Genomic DNA, 23,887 nt, shown 5'->3' on the forward strand with positions numbered 1-23,887 from the left:
GATTTAATAATATACTATTAAAAACTTTAATAAATATGCATACATATAATTAATTTGCCCCAGTCATCCAACTGAGATGAATGTCTTACTTCTGAGCAGTTCCGCTACAGCTAACATTTTTGAAGGAAAACCGGGAGCACACAGAGTTCTTGTTACCAGTGTCTCTCCCCACCCCTGATTTGTTGTCAGACCCCACCCACCATGGATACGGTAAAATCACTATACTTGCCGCTCTTGAATGGTCTTCAGGCAATCAAGCTTTATTAAATACCTACCTAAGTGCCTGACACTGTTTTAGAACCTCAGTATATGGAACTGAATAAAAGTTTCTACTTATGGAAACTGTGCCATAATCTAATAGGAGAAATTATTATCCTCAAGGGCTTCCCTCCCAATGCTCACCTCCTAACATATTCACACCAGTCCAATTAATTTACATTCCCATTGTTTAAAAATTCCAGACATTTCCTACCAGCTATAAAATCTAGTAACTTCTTTATATGACATATAAGGTCTTTTACAAATTAATCTCAACCTTGCATTTTTTTATTCACATATATAATCATTTGTTTTCAACAAGATGGTCACCTCAAAACATTCTTATCTTTGCCCAAGTTACCTGACTGTGGATTATTTCTCACAATAAAATGCTGCAGGCAGGGTGTGTAGGGGGATTTTCTTTGTTCCTGAACCATCTGTTCCCCTACTGATGATGTTCAATGTATGACCTGTACTCATTATTTTTCTTTAATCCACCTCAAGTTCCAACCTATTTGCTTTATCCTTGTCACTTCCCCTCATTCTCTCCCCTAAATACATAATCTCAAATCTCTACATTTAATACTGCTATGAATTTCATTATTTGTCACAAACTTCCTGTAACATTTCCAATGCTGTGCAAGTGTTCACTGTTTTTATAATGATAATATGAACTTCTTAAAGGCAAGAGAATAAGACATTTCATTATACTTTTAAAAGATTCTTTAGTTTGCTTTAATTAAATGACTCATGATAGGTACTGATATACAAAGATGAAAAAGAAAAGAAATGCATTCTTGAGAAAGTCTATAGTGCGTCACATATTAGCAGGAACTTATGTAGCACAATGCAAACTACCCTTCAAAAACCGTCCTAGAACATTATTTGTGACAGACATCACTTCAAACATTAGAAGTTATTTAAAAATTTGCTTGTAAAGTAAACCTTTTTCTACTGGCTTCCATTATAATTTCACATTTTGTCTCTTCTCTATCTCATACACACAATAGAGATATTATAAAAATTTACACTATAATAGTCTCATTAGAAGAAATCTGTCAGTTACATGTTAAATATATATGTATATGTATGTATTCATAATATAAATAAAATAACTCCTGAGAGAAGAATGAGTGTACAGAAGTAGATGTGAACAAAACCAACTCCTTATCTGTATCCCGGATTTCATTTCATTATTGTTTCATGCTGTGACCTTTGATCACTGTCCTTAGCAAGCATATCAAAGCTTTCTAGTTGATGAGTATCCATGTTACTTAAATTGTAGCCCTAAATATTTTTGTTAGCAACAGCAAGAATGGCATGATAAATGAGGTAAATATCAAACTGGTAATATACTGCTCACAAAAAATTAGGGGATATTTTACAGCTTCATATTCATTTTGAAATATCCCCTAAAATTTGTGAGCAGTATAGTAACGAGTATAAGCAACCATCCACCACAAGGCTCCCAGGAGGAATGGCCCCTTGTCCATTTGTCTTTTCAATCATGAGTGCCAAAATTATACTATAAAAACAGTACTGAACAGGGGTTTGGCAGTGAAAAATAATTTGTGCACATGTTGGGCCAATCTTCCCATAAGTGAACTATCCTAAAATATAGTAAATTCTGTTATATTCAGTGAAGTTGCCGATTTCATGTTTTAGTTTGAAGATACCTTCTTGTTTCGGTGGCCGTTATACCTTTGATCCACTGTTAGACAAATGTGTTAAATGGACCATGAATACATCACACGGTAGGTATTTAGTGAGTTGTGGCTTAAAATAACATTTGCACTGTGAACAACTAATGATTCCTTTTAAAAAAATTTAGCCTGACCAGGCGGTGGCGCAGTGGATAAGAGCGTCGGACTGGGATGCGGAAGTACCCAGGTTCGAGACTCCGAGGTCGCGCGCGGGCTCATCTGGCTTGAGCAAAGAGCTCGCCGGCTTGGACCCGGGGTCGCTGGCTCTAGCAAGGGGTTGCTCGGTCTGCTGAAGGCCCACGGTCAAGGCACATGTGAGAAAGCAATCAATGAACAACTAAGAAGTCGCAACGCGCAACGAGAAACTGATGATTGATGCTTCTCATCTCTCTCTGTTCCTGTCTGTCTGTCCCTGTCTATCTCTGCCTCTGTAAAAAAAAAAAAAAAATTTAGACAGGCCTGAGGTGGTGGTGCAGCAGATAGAGTGTCATACTGGGATGCGAAAGACCCAGGTTCGAGACCCCGGGGTTGCCAGCTTGAGCGCGGGCTCATCTGGTTTGAGCAAGGCTCACCAGCTTGGACCCAAGGTCGCTGGCTCGAGCAAGGGGTTACTCAGTTTGCTGTAGCCCCCTGGTTAAGGCACATATGAAAAAGCAATCAATGAACAACTAAGGTGCTGCAGTGAAGAACTGATGCTTCTCATCTTTCTCCTTTCCTGTCTTTCCATATCTGTCCCTCTCTCTGACTTTCTGTCACACACACACAAAAAAACCACATAAACAAACAAAACAAAACAAAAAATCAGACGATAAAAAAGCTTTGATAAATAAATCATTAGAGCCACTTTTGTTAATTTTAAAATTGCCAAAGAATATATACAAACTAGGATGGGCTGATAATTCCTTAAGAAACTCTAATGCCTATGAAATTAGTTTAAAAAATGCAAATAAGCGCCTGACCAGGAGGTAGTGCAGCAGATAGAGTGTCAGACTAGAGCGCTGAGGTCACTGGTTCAAAACCCTGGGCTTGCCTGGTCAGGGCACATATAGGAGTTGATGCTTCCTGCTCCACCCTCCCTTCTCTCTCTCCCCTTTCTAAAATGAATAAAGTCTTAAAAAAACAATAAACTAATTACAGATTGTATAGCTATACCTATTATAAACAACTATATTTTCCAAAACATTTTAGTGAAAAGAGTGGCAAATTTTACATTTGCAATTATCTTTAATGCTTGGCTTCATTAAAGACAGCTGGATTCATATATCTGCTTTGCAGTCAATTTACTGATATGTTATTTGATTGAAGCACATGGAAGAAAATCTGGCTACAGAAGACCTGCAATCAGCCCAATTGCCCATCAATACACTGGATAAAACAGCAGTGGCACATATAAACAATGGAATATTACTTGGCCATAAAAAATGAAATGTTACCATTTATGACAACATGGATGACTCAGAGTGTGTATTAGGCTAACTGAAATAAATCAGAGAAAGACAAATACCATAGGATTGATTTCACTTACATGTGAAATCTAAAAAACAGCCTGACCAGGCGGTGACACAGTGAATAGAGCGTTGGACTGGGATGCGGAAGGACCCAGGTTTGAGACCCCAAGGTCACCAGCTTGAGCGCAGGCTCATCTGGTTAGAGCAAAAGCTCACCAGCTTGGACCCAAGGTCGCTGGCTTGAGCAAGGGGTTATTCGGTCCGCTGAAGGCCCGCAGTCAAGGCACATATGAGAAAGCAATCAATGAACTAAGGTGTAGCAATGCACAACGAAAAACTAATGATTGATGCTTCTCATTTCTCTGTTCCTGTCTATCCCTCTCCGACTTTGTCTCTGTAAAAAAAAAAAAGACAAGCAAACAAAATTAAAGCAGACTCATAATACAGGGAACAGACTGATGGTTGCCAGAAGAAAAAGGTTGGGGGGATCAGGTGAAAAAAGTGGAGGGATTGAGAAGTACAAATTGGTAGTTACAAATAGTCACAGGGATGCTAAGTACAGGGAATGCAGTAAATTACAATGTAATAACTATGTATGGTGCCAGGTGATTATTGGAAATATCAAGGGGAACACTTTGTAAAGTATATGATTAACTACTATGCTGTGGGCCTGAAACTAATACAAAATAATACTGAATGTAAACTGTAATTTAAGAATAAAACTTTTAAAATCTGGCTACATACACATAGAACAGTAATCAGAAAAGGGGGGGAGTATTTTAATAGTTTTTTCATATAACTGTAATATTATTTGATATTACACCAAAGATTAGTGGTTTCCAGGGGTTGGGGCTAAGGCGAGAGGAGGAGAAAATGGTGAACAATGGCTAATGGATACAAGATTTCTTTCTGGGAAGAGGAAAATAGTAAAAAAATTTAGACTGTAGTAATAATTGTACAACTCTGCAAATACACTAAAACCGTACCCTTAAAAAAGGAAATTTTATTACCATAAAATACCTCAAAATAAAGCTGTTTAACAACAACAACAAAAAACTCCAATGTGTTTAGAGCTTAGAAAGGGCATGAAGTAAGAGATTTGAATTACAGGCAGGGTTTTTAGGTTATGGTCGAGATTGTGGAGTAAAAGCAACAGGAAGTCAGTGAAGGATTTATAGGTTGAGAAAGAAAAAACCTTGACAGTTGGTAGTTTCTTAAAAATTGTTGCAATGTAGAACCTGAAACTGTACCAATTAACTTTCCATACTTCTATTACATTAAAATCCATTGGTCTATCTTGCACTTTGAATGAATCTTTTATAGTTGCCTGATTTTTTAACATACAAGCATCGATCATTTGGAAAATATTGGTTCATGGAGTACATCTCCCAAAATGTAAAAACATTCAATTATACACAATATTTTTAATTTTATTTTTAATTTAATTTTTTAAAATTGATTTGAGAAAGAAAGGATTCAGACAGACAGAAACATAGATCTATCTCTGTGTGTGCCCTGACCGGGTATCAAAACAGCAACCTCTTTGCATTGGGATAACACTAACCAACTGAACTACCTGGCCAGGGTATATATAAAAAAAATTATATAGCCTGACCAGGCGGTGGCACAGTGAATAGAGTGACGGACTGGGATGCGGAAGAGGTTCGAGACCCCAAAGTCGCCAGCTTGAGCCGGGCTCATCCAGTTTGAGCAAGGCTTATCAGCTTGGACCCAAGGTCACTGGCTCAAGCAAGGGGGTTACTCCATCTGCTGAAGGCCCACGATCAAGGCACATATGAGAAAGCAATCAATGAACAACTAAGGCATTGCAACGAAAAACTGGTGATTGATGCTTCTCATCTCTCTCCGTTCCTGTCTGTCTGTCCCTATCTATCCCTCTCTCTGACTCTGTCTCTATAAAAAAAAAATAATAAAAAAAAAATATATATATAAAAATAATTTTTTTTTTAATTTTTAATATTTTTCTGAAGTGAGAAGCCGGGAGGCAGACAGACTCCCGCATGTGCCCAACCAGGATCCACCCGCATGCCCACTAGGGGGCGATGCTCTGCCCATCTGGGGCATTGCTCCATTGCAACCGGAGCCATTCTAGCACCCAAGGTGGAGGCCATGGAGCCATCCTCAGCGCCCGGGCCAACTCTGCTCCAGTGGAGCCTTAGCTGCAGGAGGGAAAGAGAGAGAGAGAGAGAAAGGAGAGGGGGAAGGGTGGAGAAGCAGGTGGGCACTTCTCCTGTGTGCCCTAGCTGGGGAAATCGAATCCGACACTTCCACACACTAACTAGGTCAATGCTCTATCATTGAGCCAATTGGCTAAGGCATGTACAATATTTTTTAAAAAATCACATTTGTTATATTACAATTGATCTCATCAGAAATTCTTTCAGTACTGGGATGCTATCAAACTCATGGTGGCAGATATAAATTTTCCAAATTTCTGATTTTCACTTGGCAATAAATCATTTTGTCATTTGTTACAAATACTATCAGTTGTTTTCCTTGAAGTGACAGGATTTTCTCGATTATTTTTGAGAAAATGTCTGCAAATACCCAAGTCTAAATGACCATGTCCTGTCTATCAGTAGTTCTTTCAAGTGAAAATGAAGTAACATAAAATAAGTGGCTAGTCCAGCTCACAACTTAATTGTACGTTATTTTTTCTCAAGAACATCTTCAGTATGCAGCATAATTCATGCATACAGTACTTCCCATTTCATTATACAGAATTAAAAAGCATGTACTCAAAAGTCCAGATTTAATAAAATAACTACTTTTTACTGCTTCATCAAGGGCACTCTTAAGTGAAACTAGCATTTATTTTTTTTACTTTTTAAAAATTTTTTTTAATTATGAGTGGTCTGCAGTAACGGCTACCACTACTAGTACATAGTTTGGTGCCACTGCCTTGGTTTGTGCTAAGGAGTCAGGAATTTTACTCATTATTTCTTATGCACCATTAGTGCAACTATCAAAACAATGAAAAAGGCAAATAATGCCTTAGTTACAAAAATAGTTTTGTTTTCTGCAACCCTTTCTCAGTTCACAGACCACACTTTTAGAGCTACTGCCTCAGGAAAATTGAGGGAGCATACTTATTAGCTTGGGCAAGTCACTAAACTTTTTAAAAAACTACATTAAAAAAATTAGTAATACCTTCCCAAGTTTTTAATCAAGATCAAAATAGGTGAAAGCATGTTGTATAACATGTAGCATCATAAAAATGTAAGAGCTTACTAATATATGTAATGAATGATAGCAGTATTTCAGCATACAGAACAATAATATGGTGACCAAATCCTATATGATTTTGAGTATTGTTTCTGTTATTAGGTTTTTATACTTTTATCTTAATTAAGACTCTTACAATCATAGATGCAAGAATGATTTGTTAATCATAAATGTGCCAGGTTTTACATCCTGTTATACCCAATCTATATGTTTTTATCTATCCCCACTCCACCCTGAGCAGTCAAACTTGTCTAGGGCTTTCCTTTAAGTATATCTGAATATGTTCCTTTGTTTCAGCTTTGAATACGTCTGATTGTGTTCATTTGTTTCTCTCTCCTGCCAAAACTGGTCTCCCCCCTTCTACTTACTGAAATACCATCCCCATCCTTAACAGTCAAATTAAGTCAATCTTCTGACTACGCAATAGGATAATGTAACTTCGCTGAATAACTGACACTCAGTGCCTTGTTACCTGATCTCTCTCTTGGCTTGCAAAATCCTTAATTAGACCGTAATCTTTCTGAGGGTAAGTTCATATCTTACCTTTCTCTTTATTCCCTTTAGCATCTAACAGCACAATGCATTCAACCTGGATCATTGTCCTATGTGTAGTCTACTGGACATTAGCATCAATGAAGCATTGACCTTCATATTCAAAAGACTTTATAGACCCAAGATCTATAACTTGTCATATATAGTTCTCAATGTTTTATTATGAGGCTTATTCAACTGAAAGGACAACGAATTCACTATTACAGCTTAGAGTGCAATTACTGTATGGGCAAACTGCACTTGTCACAGTGCCCAAGATGTGGCTCTGAGAGAAAAACAAATATACAGTAATGTATATTAACGTGAATAGACAGATCTAAGATGATGTTTGTTTATAAAGAAAGATAATATGAAGTCTAGAAACATTATTTACATTATACACAAAAACACAGTGTGCCTGACCAGGCAGTGGCGCAGTGGATAGAGCGTCGGACTGGGATGTGGAAGACCCAGGTTTGAGACCCTGAGGTTGTCAGCTTGAGCGCGGGCTCATCTGGTTTGAGCAAGGCTCACAAGCTTGAGCCCAAAGTTGCTGGCTCGAGCAAGAGGTCACTCAGTTTGCTGCAGCCCCCCAGTCAAGGCACATAGGAGAAATCAATCAATGAACAACTAAGGAACCGCAGTGAAGAGTTGATGTTTCTCATCTCTCTCCCTTCCTGTCTGTCTGTCCCTATCTGTCCCTCTATCTGCCACAATAAATAAATAAATAAATAAATAAATAAACAAACAAACAAAAAACCCCACAGTGCAATAGCATAAAAAACTACCAGAAATGAGAGTTACTTGGACAGAACCAAGTTAAAAAGCATAAATTCAAGATGCAGGATGGCAAACAGAACATTAGCCATGAGTGGTAGCATTTATTATTATGCAAAAAGTGAAATCAAATAGGCAACAGACTAAAAGTAGAACCTTTGTACTGAAAGAGCAACAGCAATTCAGAGGAGGAGGAACTGTCAAGATATTAAAGTGCCTGCCAGGGGCTTTTATATCGGAATGAGTGTAGTTTGAAACCTACTTCAGAAACTTTATGAAATTAGTGTCTATACTTCAGAGTCTTTATCTGTAAAATGTGCTATTACTACTTGCCTGGCACGTTTTGAAAGGGTCAGAAATATAAGGCAGTAAAAGTACAGACTTTGAAGTCAGATGGGTCTGGGTTAAAATGGACTGTATTTTTTAATTGCTTAGATAACTTAAGCCTCAGCACTCTTTTGAGAATAAATAATGTGTACAAATACTCTATCAAGTCTTAAACGCACACCCAGTAAGTGCTCAATAAATTTTCCCCATCAGATATATGTAAATATATTCATACATATATATTTATATATACCTCAGCTTACACAATGCCTGCCATATTATACTTAACAAATGTCAACTATTACAATTATTTCCTATCTTAAATTTCAGAATAAATACAAATTTCAAACTGTAGTTTTACTGTATGCCCCCATATATAAGACGCACCTTTTTCGAAAAAAAAAAAATTGGGGTGTAAAAACTGGGTGCATCTTATATAGTGGTTATAGATTGTTTTTTACTTCCATTTCCCACTTTTTTGTGTGGATGAGAAATTGCATGAATTTTATGATAAGTAAAACTTGAGTTCAATAACTTTATGTAATACATTCCCCCCCCAAATTTCAGGCCCCAAAATTAAGGTGCGTCTTATACATGGGGAAATACGGTATATCCTGATACACCCAGTCTATAGATGATTAATCAATCAGAGATAAATGATAGTTCATTAATTATTCCAACTTCAAAATTTTCAGAATTTAGGGAATGGAAACAAGGGTAAGTATAAAATGCTCACAAGTAGACAGAAAGCCCAGAAATAAGGAAACACTAGATGGCATAACTATTAGTCTATTATCAAGCATATAAAGTACTCACGGGATAAATCAGGGGTCTCAAACTCGCGGCCTGCCGGTCGCATGCGGCTTGCCAAACAATTTTGTGCGGCCCGCAGACTAATCCACGAAGTTCAAAATATTTTGAATAAAATTGAGTAAGCCTAGGGGCCTACTTGTATTTTTCATTTCTCTAGCATCCTAGCTAGATATTAGCTTAGTTAACAGCAGTCGTGATGCGAACTACAGTTTCTGGTCGTTTTGTGACACTGAGTAAACTGCATGTACGATTGTGCTTGTTGTACTGATTTTTTTTTGTTTTCAACTGCAGTGAGAAAAGTGTTGCGTAACAGTTGCCTTTTGTAGACCTAGTGCGGCCCGCCGAAGGGCTATGATCTTGCTCTGCGGCCCACATGCTGAGTTGAGTTTGAGACCCCTGGGATAAATTCACAATCCCTAAATTGAATGCTTATTTGTTAATACAGTCATTTACTATTTATTTTCTCTCAAACACAAAAGTCAGACATTAATTTCTCTCCACACCTAGCCTTCATATTAACCCTTTCTACCTGCAGCTAACTCCGTTAGCCCTAGATCAATTTCACTGGGTTACAGGGAGAGAATTGATTTCACCAGTTCTGCAAGTATTTTGAAATGTAAGCATTAAGAAACTGTAGCAACCATTTCATACCATTATTCTACAGAGCTGGAGCTGCTGCACCCTGGTTCCTAGAAACCAATTACCTATCTGTGGTTGTTTCTTGTTTGTTTTTCCTGAAAAGGAGTTATGTATGCCCAGGGTTAAAAAGATAAAAAAAAGGGAGGGAGAGTGCCAAAAGAAATTAAATGATGTCATACTATGAACAGTTTCTTGTATATTTTGCCTAATTACAAACTAAATTAAGTCAAGTAAAATGGGTCAGTTCTAACACTGACAACTGGAAACTAAAAAAAAAAAGAAAAAGAAAAATCACAGAAATGTACCATTTATGGTATATGTTACCCTGGTTGGCAAACTGCAGCTTTTTGGCCTCTTGAGCGTGGCTCTTCCACAAAATACCACGTGTGGGCGCTACCTCGATGAGGAACGTACCTACCTATATAGTTTAAGTTTAAAAAATTTGGCTCTCAAAAGAAATTTCAAGCATTGTGCTGTTGATATTTGGCTGTGTTGACTAATAAGTTTGCTGACCACTGTGTTAGACCATCTTACTTGAAAACTTATGAGTGTACATTCAAACCTTTTAATAATGACTTGATTAATACAGCATTTTCTTTTTTTAAAAAAAGTCAAACTATGTCATAACAGAAATCTATTTTAAGCTTTTTATTTCAGAAATGTACTATTAACAAAAATAATACAATTTTGTTTTCAAATAAGAGGTATATTACATATCTGGAACCTTCACCACCCCTCCATCAGCTACAATAAATTGAGATCTTTGGTTTTCCTTGAAGGAAGGTGGGGGTATATGTACAATTTTGCAAAACAGAAAAGCATCATTTTTATATATTGCTTTCTTTATTAAGAGCCTTGCATCTAATTATATATGCTCCGAAACTTACCTTTTCATTTTTCTTATCTGTCTCTGATGGCTGCTTTGCTGTTATGCTTCGAGGAGTTGGAACCACTTCCTCAGCCACTTCAACAGTCCGTCCGTTTGGCTGCACCGGCAACAAAAAAGACTTGTTATCAAACTGCTTGACAAATCAAACTATGGTTCATCAAACCAAAGATTTGTACTCAGGAAACAGAATATACTACAAACAGAATATACTACAAAATCTTCCCCTGATTCAAATTTAAAAGGTTTTATCTATTATTTGATAAATCATTTATTAACCTAATAAGTGTGCTTTATAATATAATAATAAACTTATAAACAAAATTCTGTACCACAAATTATTTTTTTTTACTTCACCCAGGTATCAATCAGTCCCTTGAACCAAAAATAATGGGATAAAAGCAGGAAAAAGAACTAAACTGTATTTGCACTATTTTTTTCTACATTTATAAAATGATAGGTACGACCTATTCAAAAGCTGACAAACTTTATCAGTAAAGGGCCAGAGAGAGCCACAAATGATATACATAAATGAATGAAGATGGCCGTGTTCCCCAAAAAACACAGGTGGAGGGCAGATTTGGCCCATGAGCCATAGTTTGTTGGTCTCTGTATTAGGTACTCACTAATGTCCCCTGTAATTCCTGGGATTTAGAAGCTTTATAAACCAACTGTGACACCTTAAAAAGGCTACCTTAGCTTTCCTAACATTTCTAAAATAAAATGACAGCACTTAGAGGTGTTCATGAGTATAATTAAGTCTGTGAATTCCAATTTTGGCTTTTAATCATAATCACTAGTTTGTTTTTTTAAATAAGCATATCTGAATCCCATCACTATTTATTAATACATTCAGAAGTTTGAAGAATTGGGCCCAGGATCTGTATTCTAACCTCTTCTTTCTGTATTCTACACTTTTTTCACTTGCCCATTCTCCTCATAATCAACACAGGAAGCTAGTAAATCAACACCCTAGTTTCAGTTGCTTTATTTCCAGTTCTTGCAGAACAGACTTCTATCAGATTACTCATTATAGCAGAACCATACTCAAGAAAACAACATGGATGTTCAAAGTTTCTATAATGTGACATTATCTGCATTTGTACAAAATTATCAGGAATATGCAGTTGGAAAAAGAGACCATTAATATCCTAAAGCCCAATCTGTAGGCTTCCCAAAAATTTAGGACAGAAAAAAATCAAAACAAAAGCTGTCTTTTAGAACTGATTAAATTCCTAATTAATGGAAATTTAATCTGCTGTGTCTTAAACAACATTTAAAAAATACTCATAGTTTAGAGTCTTCTTTGTAGTCAAGCAGGCTCTTCAATAGTTTACAAGGTAATCTGAGTTGTAAAAACTTATATATTTTAATTCCCCCATTCAATTTTGGCTGCCACAATCAGACAGAAAGCGTGAGCAAGGACCCTTTTTTCTTGCATTTGCATGGGAACCTAAGCATCAGACATTAACTACTCCAAGTCTGTCAAACAGATTAACAATCTGTTATGCCAAGTAGCTCAGTTTGTTAGAGCATTGTTCCAATACACCAAAGTTAAATCCCCAGTCAGGGCACATACAAGAATCAATGAACAAATGCATAAATACATACATGGAACAACAAATCGATGTTTCTCTCTCTCTAAAAACAAACAAAAAAACAATAATAATAAAAAAAAAGTCAGACAACTAATGCCAAAACTAGGTCTCCTCACTCTTCTGTGCTGTTCTGCATTTTAACACTACTTCTTTGAATCTATATATATGTATGGGGGGAGGACATGGGGGCCAGATGTGGAGAGAGGGGAAAGAATAGTGGACAAAGAAAGGTAAGAAACTCCAAAACCGAGTTTGTACTTAGATCATATCCATACCAGGAATATAAAACTTTAATTCTACTTTCTAGAATCACCATCTTACTTGTCAATGCTCATGCTATTTCTTAGCTCTTACTCTCTTCTCTAGATAAACTTACTTTTTTCTTATTTCCTGTAGTCAGCCTCACCTTTCTATGTAAGCCTTATCACCAACTGAAGGATCTTGCAGCTCCAATTTAAGTTTCCTATCTCTTTACCTCACAGCTCACAAAGCTTACATCTGCGAAAACTTCATTTAACTAATACCTTCAGGAAACTTTCCATCACAGTCACTTATATAGCACCTCTATTTTACTCATGTAAGCAACTACTCTGATGAGAAATTAAGTGGTTAAAAACTATCCAATGCAATTCCTTTGAGAAAAACTGCAAACACCGTTATAACAGCCTCCCAAGTGAAAGATGAAGAAAAAATCCTTTAAACAAATACAAAATCTGAAGTTTTAATCAAATCAGTTACTAGCAGTGGGAATATTGTTTCCATTTCATAGACTCTGAAATGATCAGCAAGCCAAAGGCTCTCTAGCGTGTGCCAATTTTATTTCCTTTTTTGCAACATCAATTATGTAACATCAATTATGTAGCTGTTCTCTCTGGTTTATACAGATTCCTAATTTTTCAGTAACTCTTGGGCTTTATATAGCTCTCATAATTACTGGTATTCTGTAAGTCATCAATAACTTCCCACAAATGCCTGATACCATGAAGCAGTAAGCCTTCTATCCCAAGAGTCAAGTCAACAGAGTTCTTGGGTAGCAGGAAAAAAGGACATACCATAGTGCTTGAGCCTCTCCTAGCCACCAGCAACACTAATCTATCCTCTTATTCTGTCACTGGTGGGCTAAGAAGACCTTGTCCTGGGAAATTATTGACCACATTTAAATTAGCAAATCCCTAAATGAAAGCATATTATGTGTATCTGCTCACACAAAAAGCAACTAAGTTATAAACCAATACTTCAAATTCAATGTGACTGCTCATCTGGGTTTTACACGAAAGTATTATTTTCTCTGATCACAGAACCTTAAGATATATGGTGTTTGTACAAATTAACAATTACACAGGCCTCCCACTGTACCTAGTTTTAAATTTTCTGGAAAACTTTGAGGTGTTCCCCTCCAGGGCCAAACAAAGGTCATTATATATAGTGTGTGCAATCTGTATTTTAAATTAGACTATCCAAGAATGCCCTTCAAATTTGATAAAAATCAACCAGCAACAACAACAAAAAAATATTTCTTATATAAACTCCTTGTAGGCAATGCCATGTCTGTATTATTAGATATATTTTCCACCAACTCCCAACTCAACCCCTTTTAAAAAAAATACATTCACAAAAGAACACTATGCAGGTGTGTGGAGTGTGTATGTGCCTGTGTTGAGGGCGTGGTTATAAACCAGAATAAAGACACCTGGCTGACAATCAGAAAAATAAAATGGAGGAGGGGGCACATGGCAGGGGAGCAGGGTCTTATTAACCTTTGATTTCAAGGAAATCAAGTTCTTCATGTGAATTAATCTGCGCTTTATTAATTCCATAAACATCCATTCCCAGGCACTGGGCTAGGGAATCTCAGGAACAAGGACATATGAAAGAAATTTGCCCTCTACAAGTTTGAAAGTTGAGAATAAGAAGATATTCTTTTTCTTAAGAAAGTGTTTTTTTATTTATTGATTTCAGAGAGACAGTAAGGGGGGGGGGAGAGGGAGGGAGAGACAAAGAGAGTAAAAGAGGAAGAGACATAGATAGGAACATTGAGCTGTTTCTGTATGTGCTCTGACCCAGGATCGAACTGGCGACCTCTGTTCGTCCGGATCATGCTCTAATCAACCAAGGTATCCAGCCAGGGCAGAATAAGATATTCTCAATAGACTTCTATTCTTTTGAGTAGCCTTTAAATATTTGTTAAACTGGTTCTAAATTGCAAACAATAAACAAACAAACATCTAATGTTAAGAATATATAAGATTAAACATTTGATGTCAAAAATGAAACCATTTCGCCTGACCAGGAGGTGGCACAGTGGATAGAGCGTCAGACTGGGATGTGGAGGACCCAGGTTCAAGACCCTGAGGTTGCCAGCTTGAGCAAGGGGTCACTTGGTCTGCTGTAGCCCCCCGGTCAAGGTACATATGAGAAATCAATCAATGAACAACTAAGGAACCGCAATGAAGAATTGATGTTTCTCATCTCTCTCTCTTCCTGTCTGTCTGTTCCTATCTGTCCCTCTCTGACTCTATCTCCTACAGAAAAAACAAACAAAAAAACCATTTCATCCTATTTTCCCTTATTTATGTAAATTTTAAAAAGATTTTATTTGTTCATTTTCAGATAGAGAATATGAAAGAAAAGAGAGCAAGACAGGAGGGGGGAGGAGCAGGAGATATCGACTCCCATATGTGCCTTTACCAGGTAAGCCCAGGGTTTCGAACCGGCAACCTCAGGGTTCCAGGTCAAGGCTTTATCCACTGTGCCATCAGTGCCACCACAGGTCAGGCCTGTTTATGTAAATTTTATTTCTACACACAAAATGTAAAAACCATTAACTTCAAATCACTGGGAAACTTCTTAAATTTAGAAACTAGAAGGGCATGCCTGATCAGGTGGTAGTGCAGTGGATAGAGTGTTGACTTGGGACGCGGAGGACCCAGGTGTGAAACCTCGAGGTCTCCAGCTTGAGCATGGGGTTGTGGCTTAAGCATGGGATCATACACATGACTGCATGGTCACTGGCTTAAAGCCCAAGGTCGCTGGCTTGAGCAAGGGGTCACTGGCTCTGGTGGAGCCCCTGGTTAAGGCACAAACTAGAACGCAATAAATGAACTAAAGTGTCACAACTATGAGTTGATGCTTCTTATCTCTCTCCCTTCCTCCTTGTCTGTCCCTCCCTTCCCTCTCTCTCTCTCACTAAATAAATAAAAAAAGGGCGGGGGGGGGGGACCAGAAGCGCAGTCTACCAACTACCCTCCTACGCCCCCCAAAAAGAATATTAAAAGACCATGGGGGCTTCAAAGTTGCACAAACCTGGGATTAAGGCCCAACTTCTATATTTAACCACAATGATTTTGATCGTTTTACTTGACTTAACCCTCAATTTCATTATTTTTAAATATAAAGAAAATATGTACTTGTCTTATATAGGTTTCTTGTGAAAATGATAGTAAATGAGAGAGAACATGGGAAAGCATATTTTGCTTAATTTAAGAAAGTTTCTTCCCTTCAATATCCTTTCCTTTTCAAAGCTATGATGGCCCATACCCTCATCCTCATGTTCCATCATTCAGGCCATTTTTCATACTAACAAGCTCAAAATAAATGTTAAGTCCTGATGGTCAAGAGGGCCGAAAACAGTACAAGTATCCTCTAGGCCTAATGCTTTGGACAAATTCTTTTGGGAAGTTAACAGAATACAAAATATGTAAACAGCAGCCTCTCAGAGGCTAGAAATAGTTCAGGCCATTCTAGATAATGTTACCTTTCTTTTTAAAAAACTGATTGTAGTTTTATCATCTTCCAAGAAAACTATATAATATTCACTTCTGTTCATTCACTTAATATCCAGTAAGTAATTACAATAGAATAATATATAAAACCCTTGACACAAAGACAGCGAGGCATAACCCCTGTCCTCAAGAAGCTCAGAACCTAGCAAAGGAAGAAGACAAGCATATAACAGCACATAGCACAATCTAAAAAACAACAGAGAAAGAAGTATACTTGGCTCCCTGCTACACCTCCTTAAAGGGAGAGTATGGGTTTTGAAGGCAAGCTGAGACCAGGGTTGAATTTCCAAATGCGTGTCACCTTGGACAAGTTACTACTTCACTGGAATCTCAATTTTCTTATCTGAAAATTATATTGAGCATACAGGAAGCTTAAGTATATAGATATATAATATCTATCATAAAAAAGATAAAAAGGCAAGATTTAGAAATTCAAGAGGCAACATCATTAGCTGATTGATCTATCAGATAGACCAGAGGTCCCCAAACTTTTGACACAGGGGGCCAGTTCACTGTCCCTCAGACCGTTGGAGGGCTGGACTATAAAAAAAACTATGAACAAATCCCTATGCACACTGCACATATCTTATTTTAAAGTAAAAAAACAAAACGGGAACAAATACAATATTTAAAATAAAGAACAAGTAAATTTAAATCAACAAACTGACCAGTATTTCAATGGGAACTATGCTCCTCTCACTGACCACCAATGAAAGAGGTGCCCCTTCCGGAAGTGTGGCGGGGGCCGGATAAATGGCCTCAGGGGGCCACATGCGGCCTGCGGGGCCCATAGTTTGGGGACCCCTGAGATAGACCAACAATAATAATTCCCTGTGACAAGAATCTTGCTAGATGCTTTACATGCATTATCTTATTAAATGGACAACAACTTGTTTTGGTCAGTTTCTTAGTTTCAGTTGTGAAGAGTTCTGATACAAATTCAAGATAGACTGTCATTCATTTGAAAGTGCAAACTATGTTTTTCCTTTGCCAAATGTTGTGCACATATCAATTATGTAAACTAAACATATGCATAAAGGACAGATTTGGTTACAGTAATTTATTTTTAGATTCAAGCCCAAATTAAATTCTTAATGACTGAGAGAATAATCTTACAAATAGGCCCCATAATTCAAATTTGCAAATCTTGCTATATATCATGAAACATTTGCTTTAGTAGTAAAAAAAAAAAAAAAAAAAAGATTCTTAAGCCTTCCACACAGCTAGCCAAAAACTCAACTCTTTCAGGAGTTCCAAACTGTCTACTGTTGACTTCATCGGAAATCCTTAGGGCTACTTTTATAGGATAAAGAGATAATACTCTATCCCTGTCACATGGCCAAATAATGCTAAAGCTGATTTATTTGTTTATTTTAAAGATTTTATTTATTGATTTTACAGAGAGAGGAGAGGTGGGGTGGGGGGAGCAGGAAGTATAGTTGCTTCACTTTAGTTGTTCACTGCTTGCCTGTTGCTTGTTATATGTGCCTTGACCAGTCAAGTCTAGGGTTTCAAACTGGTGACCTCAGCATTCCAGGTTGATGTTCTATCCACAATGCCACCACAGACCAGGATAAAGATGAGTTTTGAAAAATTAAATACAGCTTTTTTTTTCAGGAGTTTACATCTGATGTGTATACTAAGATAAGGACTGGCCTGACCTGTGGTGGCGCAGTGGATAAAGCGTCGACCTGGAAATGCTGAGGTTGCCGGTTCGAAACCCTGGGCTTGCCTGGTCAAGGCACATATGGGAGTTGATGCTTCCTGCTCCTCCCCCCTTCTCTCTCTCTGTCTCTCCTCTCTGTCTCTCCCTCTCCTCTCCAAAATGAATAAAAAAATAAAAATAAAAAAAAAGATAAGGACTTAAAGTGACACAGCAGACATATATCCACATACTTCTTTCTTAGGTCCTAATGGAAGCATTCTGGAATACTGGCATTCTATGGAACAATTTGAAAACTACTAGCATAACTGGAGAGAAAACAGTAAATTTTAGCAAATCGAATACATTAAAGAAATCATACATCACGATCAAGTAAGATTGATTCCAAGAGCACAAGAATGGTTCAATATATGCAAATCGATCAACGCAATACACCACATCAACAAAACAAAGGACAAAAATCATATAAAACTATCAATAAATACAGAAAAGAAAAGGCATTTGAAAAGATACAACATCCATTTACGATTGAAACACTCAACAAAATGGGTACAGAATGAAAGTACCTCAACATAATAAAAGCCATATATGACAAACCATCAGCCAATATCATACTAAATGGTGAAAAACTGAACGCTTTTCCTTAGAATCAGCAACAGGACAAGGATACCCATTCTCTCCACTCTTATTCAACACTGTACTGGAAGTCCTAGCCCAATGGTTGGCAAACTCATTAATCAACAGAGCCAAATATTAACAGTACAACGATTGAAATTTCTTTTGAGCCAAATTTTTAAAACTTAAACTATATAGGTAGGTACATTGTTATTAACTTAATTAGGGTACTCCTAAGCTGGCCAAAGAGCCACACTCAAGGGGCCAAAGAGCTGCGTGTGGCTCGTGAGCTGTGGTTTGCCAACCACTGTCCTAGCCAAAGCAATCAGGCAAGAAAAATAAATAAAAGGAATCTATATTGGGAGAGAAGTAAAGGTATCACTTTTTGCAGATGACATGATTCTGTATATAGAAAACCTCAAAGACTGCTGAAAAACTATTAGAAATAATAAGCAAATGCAGTAAGGTCACAGGTCACAAAATCAATATACAAAAGTCCATTGCTTTCCTATATGTCAACAACAAAACTTCAGAAAATTAAAATAACATTCCTTCAAAATTGCAACAACAAAAATAAATAAAATACCTAGAAATGAACTTAACAAGGGATGTGAAGGATCTATATACTGAAAACTACAAAGTATTATTGAAAGATAGAAAAATACACAATGAAATGAAAAATATTCTATGTTCATGGATTGGAAGTATTAACATAGTTAAAATAGCCATATTACCCAAAGCAATATTCAAGTTCAATAAATCCCCATCAAAATTCCATTGTCATTAAAAAAAAAAAAAGAACAAAAGAATCATCAGATTTGTATGGAACCATAAAAGACCCCGAATAACCAAAGCAATCCTGAAAGAAAAAAATGGAGCTGGAGGAATCACATTACCCGACTTCAAATTATACTATAGAGCCACAATACTCAAAACAGCATGGTATTGGCAGAAGAACAGACATACAGACCAGTGGAACAAACCCAAGAGCCCAGAAATAACACCACACATACTATATACGGACAAATAATCTTTGACGAAGGAGCTAAAAACACACACTGAAGAAAAGAAAGTCTTCAATAAATGGTGCTGGAAAAACTGGAAAGCCACATGCACAAGAATAAAATTTGACTACAGATTGTCCCCATGCACAAAAATTAATTAAAAACTGATTGAAGACCTAAATAAAGATCTGAAACAATAAATCACAAAGAAGAAAACATAGTACTAAACTCATGGACCTTGGCTGTGGAGAACAATTTGTGAATTTGACTCCAAGGGCAAGAGAAGTAAAGGCAACAATCAATGAATGGGGACTATATCAAACTAAAAAGCTTCTGCACAGCAAAAGAAACAAATAACAAAATAAAGGAGCTGCCAACCAAATGGAAGATGATATTTACAAACAGCTCTGATACGGGGTTCTTATCCAAAATATATAAGAAAACTCACAAAGCTCAGCAACAAACAAGCAAACAATTCAATTAAAAAATAGGTGAGGACCTGAACAGATGCTTATCCCAAGAAGACATACAAATGGCCAACAGATATATGAAAAGATGCTCATCTTTGCTAGCTATATATTAAAAAAACACAAATCAAAACTATAATGAGATACTACCTCACATCTGTTAGATTGGCTACTATCAGCTAAGACAGGTAATAACAAGTGTTGGAGAGGCTATGGAGAAAAAGGAACCCCCATTCATAGCCATTATGGGAGATAGTATGGTGCGTCCTCAAAAAATTAAGAATAAAATTACCATATGACTCAGCAATCCCTTTACAGGGTATCTACCCAAAAAACTTGAACACACTGGTACACATATACACATGCACCCCCATATTCATTAGAGCATTACGTATTCACAGTCGCCATGACCTGAAAACAACTAAAGTGTCCCTCAATAGAGGACTGGATAAGGAAGATGTGGTACGTATATACAATGGAATACTATTCAGCCATAAGAAATGATGACATAGTGACATTTACGACAACATGGATGGAGCTTGAGAACATAATACTGAATGAAGTATGTAAATCAGAAAAAGCTAAGAACTGTATGATTTCACGCACAGATGGGATATAGAATTGAGACTCATGGACATAGATAAAAGAGAAGTGGTTACCAGTGAGAGAGGGGTGGGAGGGAGGGAAGAAAAGAAGGACAAATATATGGTGATAGAAAATGATTTAACTTTGGGTGATGGACACACAATGCAATCAAAAGTTCAAATGCTAGATATGTTCACCTGAAACCTATGTACTCTTCTTGATCAATGTCACTCCATTAAATTTAATTTCTAAATTAAAAAAAACCCAGTAAATTTTAAAACTGGTCAAATAACATTAAATTCTCATTTAGATCTCTTGATTTTGTTTGAATAATAATAGTAATTTAAAAAGACTTCCAAGGCTTTCACAATCTTGAGAAATAGTATATGAATCAATAATGCCAAAGCACAACAAAAATAAGTGTTCAGAGGATTTATTGCTGCTCTTGGTATCTAAGGTGAGTGTAATTATTAAAGGTCTTTTCTGTCAGAACTATTATTGAAGGTGTTCTCTGGCAGAATAAAATGACAGATGAAAAAGTTCTGTGATATAACCAAAGCATGGAGTCAAATTCTGGAGTTTTTCTGTAAAACTCATTCTATTTTTCAGCAGAAACTTCTGATTCTAAAAGTAAAATTTAAAAACAATAAAGAAAGTTATAACTCACTGGAAATACTGGGTTTGTCTCTGAATAAAATGTATTATCCTGGAAGGTACTATTAAAAACAAAGAGGTGGAAACCATAAAAATCCTGGAAGAAAATACAGGCAGTAGACTGTCACCATCTCTCGAAGCAGTATTTTTGCTGATATATCTCTGTGGGCAAGTGAAATACAGGACAAAATAAACAAATGCAACTCTATCAAACTAAAAAGCTTTTGCCTAGCAAAAAACACTATTAACAAAATAAAGACAACCCATTCAATGGGAGAACATATTTGCTAATACATCTGTAAAGGTGTTAATAACTGAAATTTGTAAAGAACTTAAACTCAAAACGAGTAAGACAAACAATCCAATTAAAAAATCAGCAAAGGACCTGAATAGACTCTTCTCCAAAGAGGACATACAGATGGCCAATAGGCATATGAAAAAATGCTCATTATCACTACTTATTAGGGAAACGCAAATTAAAACCACAATAAGCTCTTTCCCTGCCGCCGCGGAGCTGCGCGGAGGCGGAGGCTTGGGTGCTTTCAAGATTCGGCTCCACCCATAACCCACCACCATGGCCGAGGAAGGCATTGCTGCTGGAGGTGTAATGGACGTTTATACTGCTTTACAAGAGGTGCTGAAGACCGCCCTCATCCACGATGGCCTAGCCCGCGGAATTCGTGAAGCTGCCAAAGCCTTAGACAAGCGCCAAGCCCACCTTTGTGTACTTGCATCCAACTGTGATGAGCCTATGTATGTCAAGTTGGTGGAGGCCCTTTGTGCTGAACACCAGATCAACCTAATTAAGATTGACGACAACAAGAAGCTAGGGGAATAGGTAGGCCTCTGTAAAACTGACCGAGAGGGAAAACCCCGCAAAGTGGTTGGCTGCAGTTATGTGGTAGTTAAGGACTATGGCAAAGAATCTCAGGCAAAGGATGTCATCGAGGAGTACTTCAAATGCAAGAAATGAACAAATAAACTTGGGTTTTGTTTCTCAAAAAAACAAACAAACAAAACAACAACAACAAAAAAAACACCCCACAATAAGATACCACTTCACACCTGCCAGAATGGCTTCCATTAACAAATCAACAGTCAACAAGTGCTGGCAAGGGTGCAGAGAAAAGGGAACCCTTCTTTGCTGCTGGTGGGATGCAGATTCCTGCAGTCACTGTGAGAAACAGTAAGGCATTTCCTCAGAAAATTAAAAATGGAACTACCTTATGACCCAGCTATCCCACTTCTAGGAATATATCCTAAGAATACCAAAACAGTATTTCAAAAGAGGATATGCACCCCCATGTACACTGTAGCACTGTTTACAATAGCCAAGATCTGGAAACAGTTCAAGTGTCTCAGTGGACAAGAAGATAAAATAGCTGTGGTGTATTTACATGATGGAATACTATGTGGCCATGAAAAGGGAGGTCTTGCCTAACCTGTGGTGGCGCAGTGGAAAAAGTGTCAACCTGGAAACGCTGAGGTTGCCAGTTCAAAACCCTGGGCTTGCCTGGTCAAGGCACAAATGGGACTTGATGTTTTCTGCTCCTCCCCCCTTCTCTCTCTCTCTCTCTCTCTCTCTCTCTCTCCCCTCTCTATAATGAATAAATAAAATCTTTAAAAAAAAGGGGGGAGGTCTTACCTTTTGCAACGGCATGGATGGACCTGGAGATTATTATGCTAAGTGAAATGAGCCAGGCAGAGAAAGACAAATATCATATGGTTTCACTTATATGTGGGATTTAATACAAAATAAACCGAGGAACAAAACAGAAACAGAGGCAGGGTCACAGGGAACAGATGGACAGCTGTCAGAGGGAAAGAGGAAGAGAGGATGGGATCAAAGAAGGTAAAAGGATTAGCCAAATTATATATATGTAACACAGATACAGACAACAGGCTAGCAATTTAAAGGGAAAGGGGGAGGGAGATAAGGGGAGAGGGGCAAAGGGGTGTAATGGGAACAGAAAGAGACTTTGCATGGGGTGTAGGGGGCATGATGAGGGGGTGTTAACTTGAGTGAGACACTTGACACCATGTCAACACAATAAATTAAAAAACAAAAACATAAACAAGCCCAGAGAGGTATAGTGGAAATTAGGATATTGCTTTACCTTTGAAACTCTTTTGCTCTATGACCTTGAATAAGTCACTTAATCTCTCTGAATCTTAAGATTTCCTTTCTGTAAAATCAGAAGTATTTGTTTCACTCAGAATTTTTTTACTCAAATTTACCTTTTACTAATACCCAGGATATGGCAAAACCACTACCCAAGAATAAAAGATGCAATTCTACTGGAAATATCATAAACACAAATTTATTAGCCCAACAACAGATTATCCAATTAAACAATGAGGTGTTATTTTTAGCTACTCTGTCCCGCATTTAGTTCAACAATAATTATCAAAGGCTCTTATGTGCCAGCTAGGTACTATCTGCCACAATATATCAAGGCTTATAATTTAGTGGAGGGAAAAAATGCCAAAAAAGTATATGGTCAGTAAAATAAATTATTTACAAACTGTGAATAACTACAATAAAGGAAACATACAAGGGGTTGAGACAGAAAATCAATGGGGAGATCCTGGCCAGGTAGCTCAGTTGGTTCCAGAGCTGTCTGGGAATGCTGAGGTTGTGGGTTCAATCCCTGGTCAGGGCACATTCAAAAATCAATCATTGGCAATACAAATAAGTGGAACAAGTCAATGTCTCTCTCTCATCTTCTCTAAAAATCAATTTTAAAAAAATTTAAGAATTGAACAGGTTCAAACAGAGTGATCAGGAAAGGATTTTCTGGGAAGGTGAGCTCTAAAGGCTGATTAAAACAGGACAAGACTGTTTCATACATGTTAATAATAGCTCATGTAAAGGTACTGGGTTGTGAAAG

The 23,887-nt window shown here is 37.3% G+C and overlaps 1 protein-coding gene and 1 pseudogene across 3 annotated transcripts in view; one reads left to right on the plus strand and one right to left on the minus strand.

The window, feature by feature from the left end:
- Window positions 1-23,887, minus strand: part of MTDH (metadherin) — a 74,169-nt gene that overhangs the window by 42,838 nt on the left and 7,444 nt on the right. For all 3 annotated transcript variants that reach the window (XM_066266002.1, XM_066266004.1, XM_066266003.1), the window contains exon 2: window positions 10,630-10,728. In XM_066266002.1, the coding sequence (XP_066122099.1) occupies window positions 10,630-10,728 (99 nt within the window). The remainder of the gene's footprint in view (window positions 1-10,629; window positions 10,729-23,887) is intronic.
- Window positions 21,493-21,987, plus strand: LOC136328501 (small ribosomal subunit protein eS12-like; annotated as a pseudogene).

This window comes from Saccopteryx bilineata, chromosome 3 (genome assembly GCF_036850765.1).
Source record: "Saccopteryx bilineata isolate mSacBil1 chromosome 3, mSacBil1_pri_phased_curated, whole genome shotgun sequence".
NCBI classification, from domain to species: Eukaryota; Metazoa; Chordata; class Mammalia; order Chiroptera; family Emballonuridae; genus Saccopteryx; species Saccopteryx bilineata.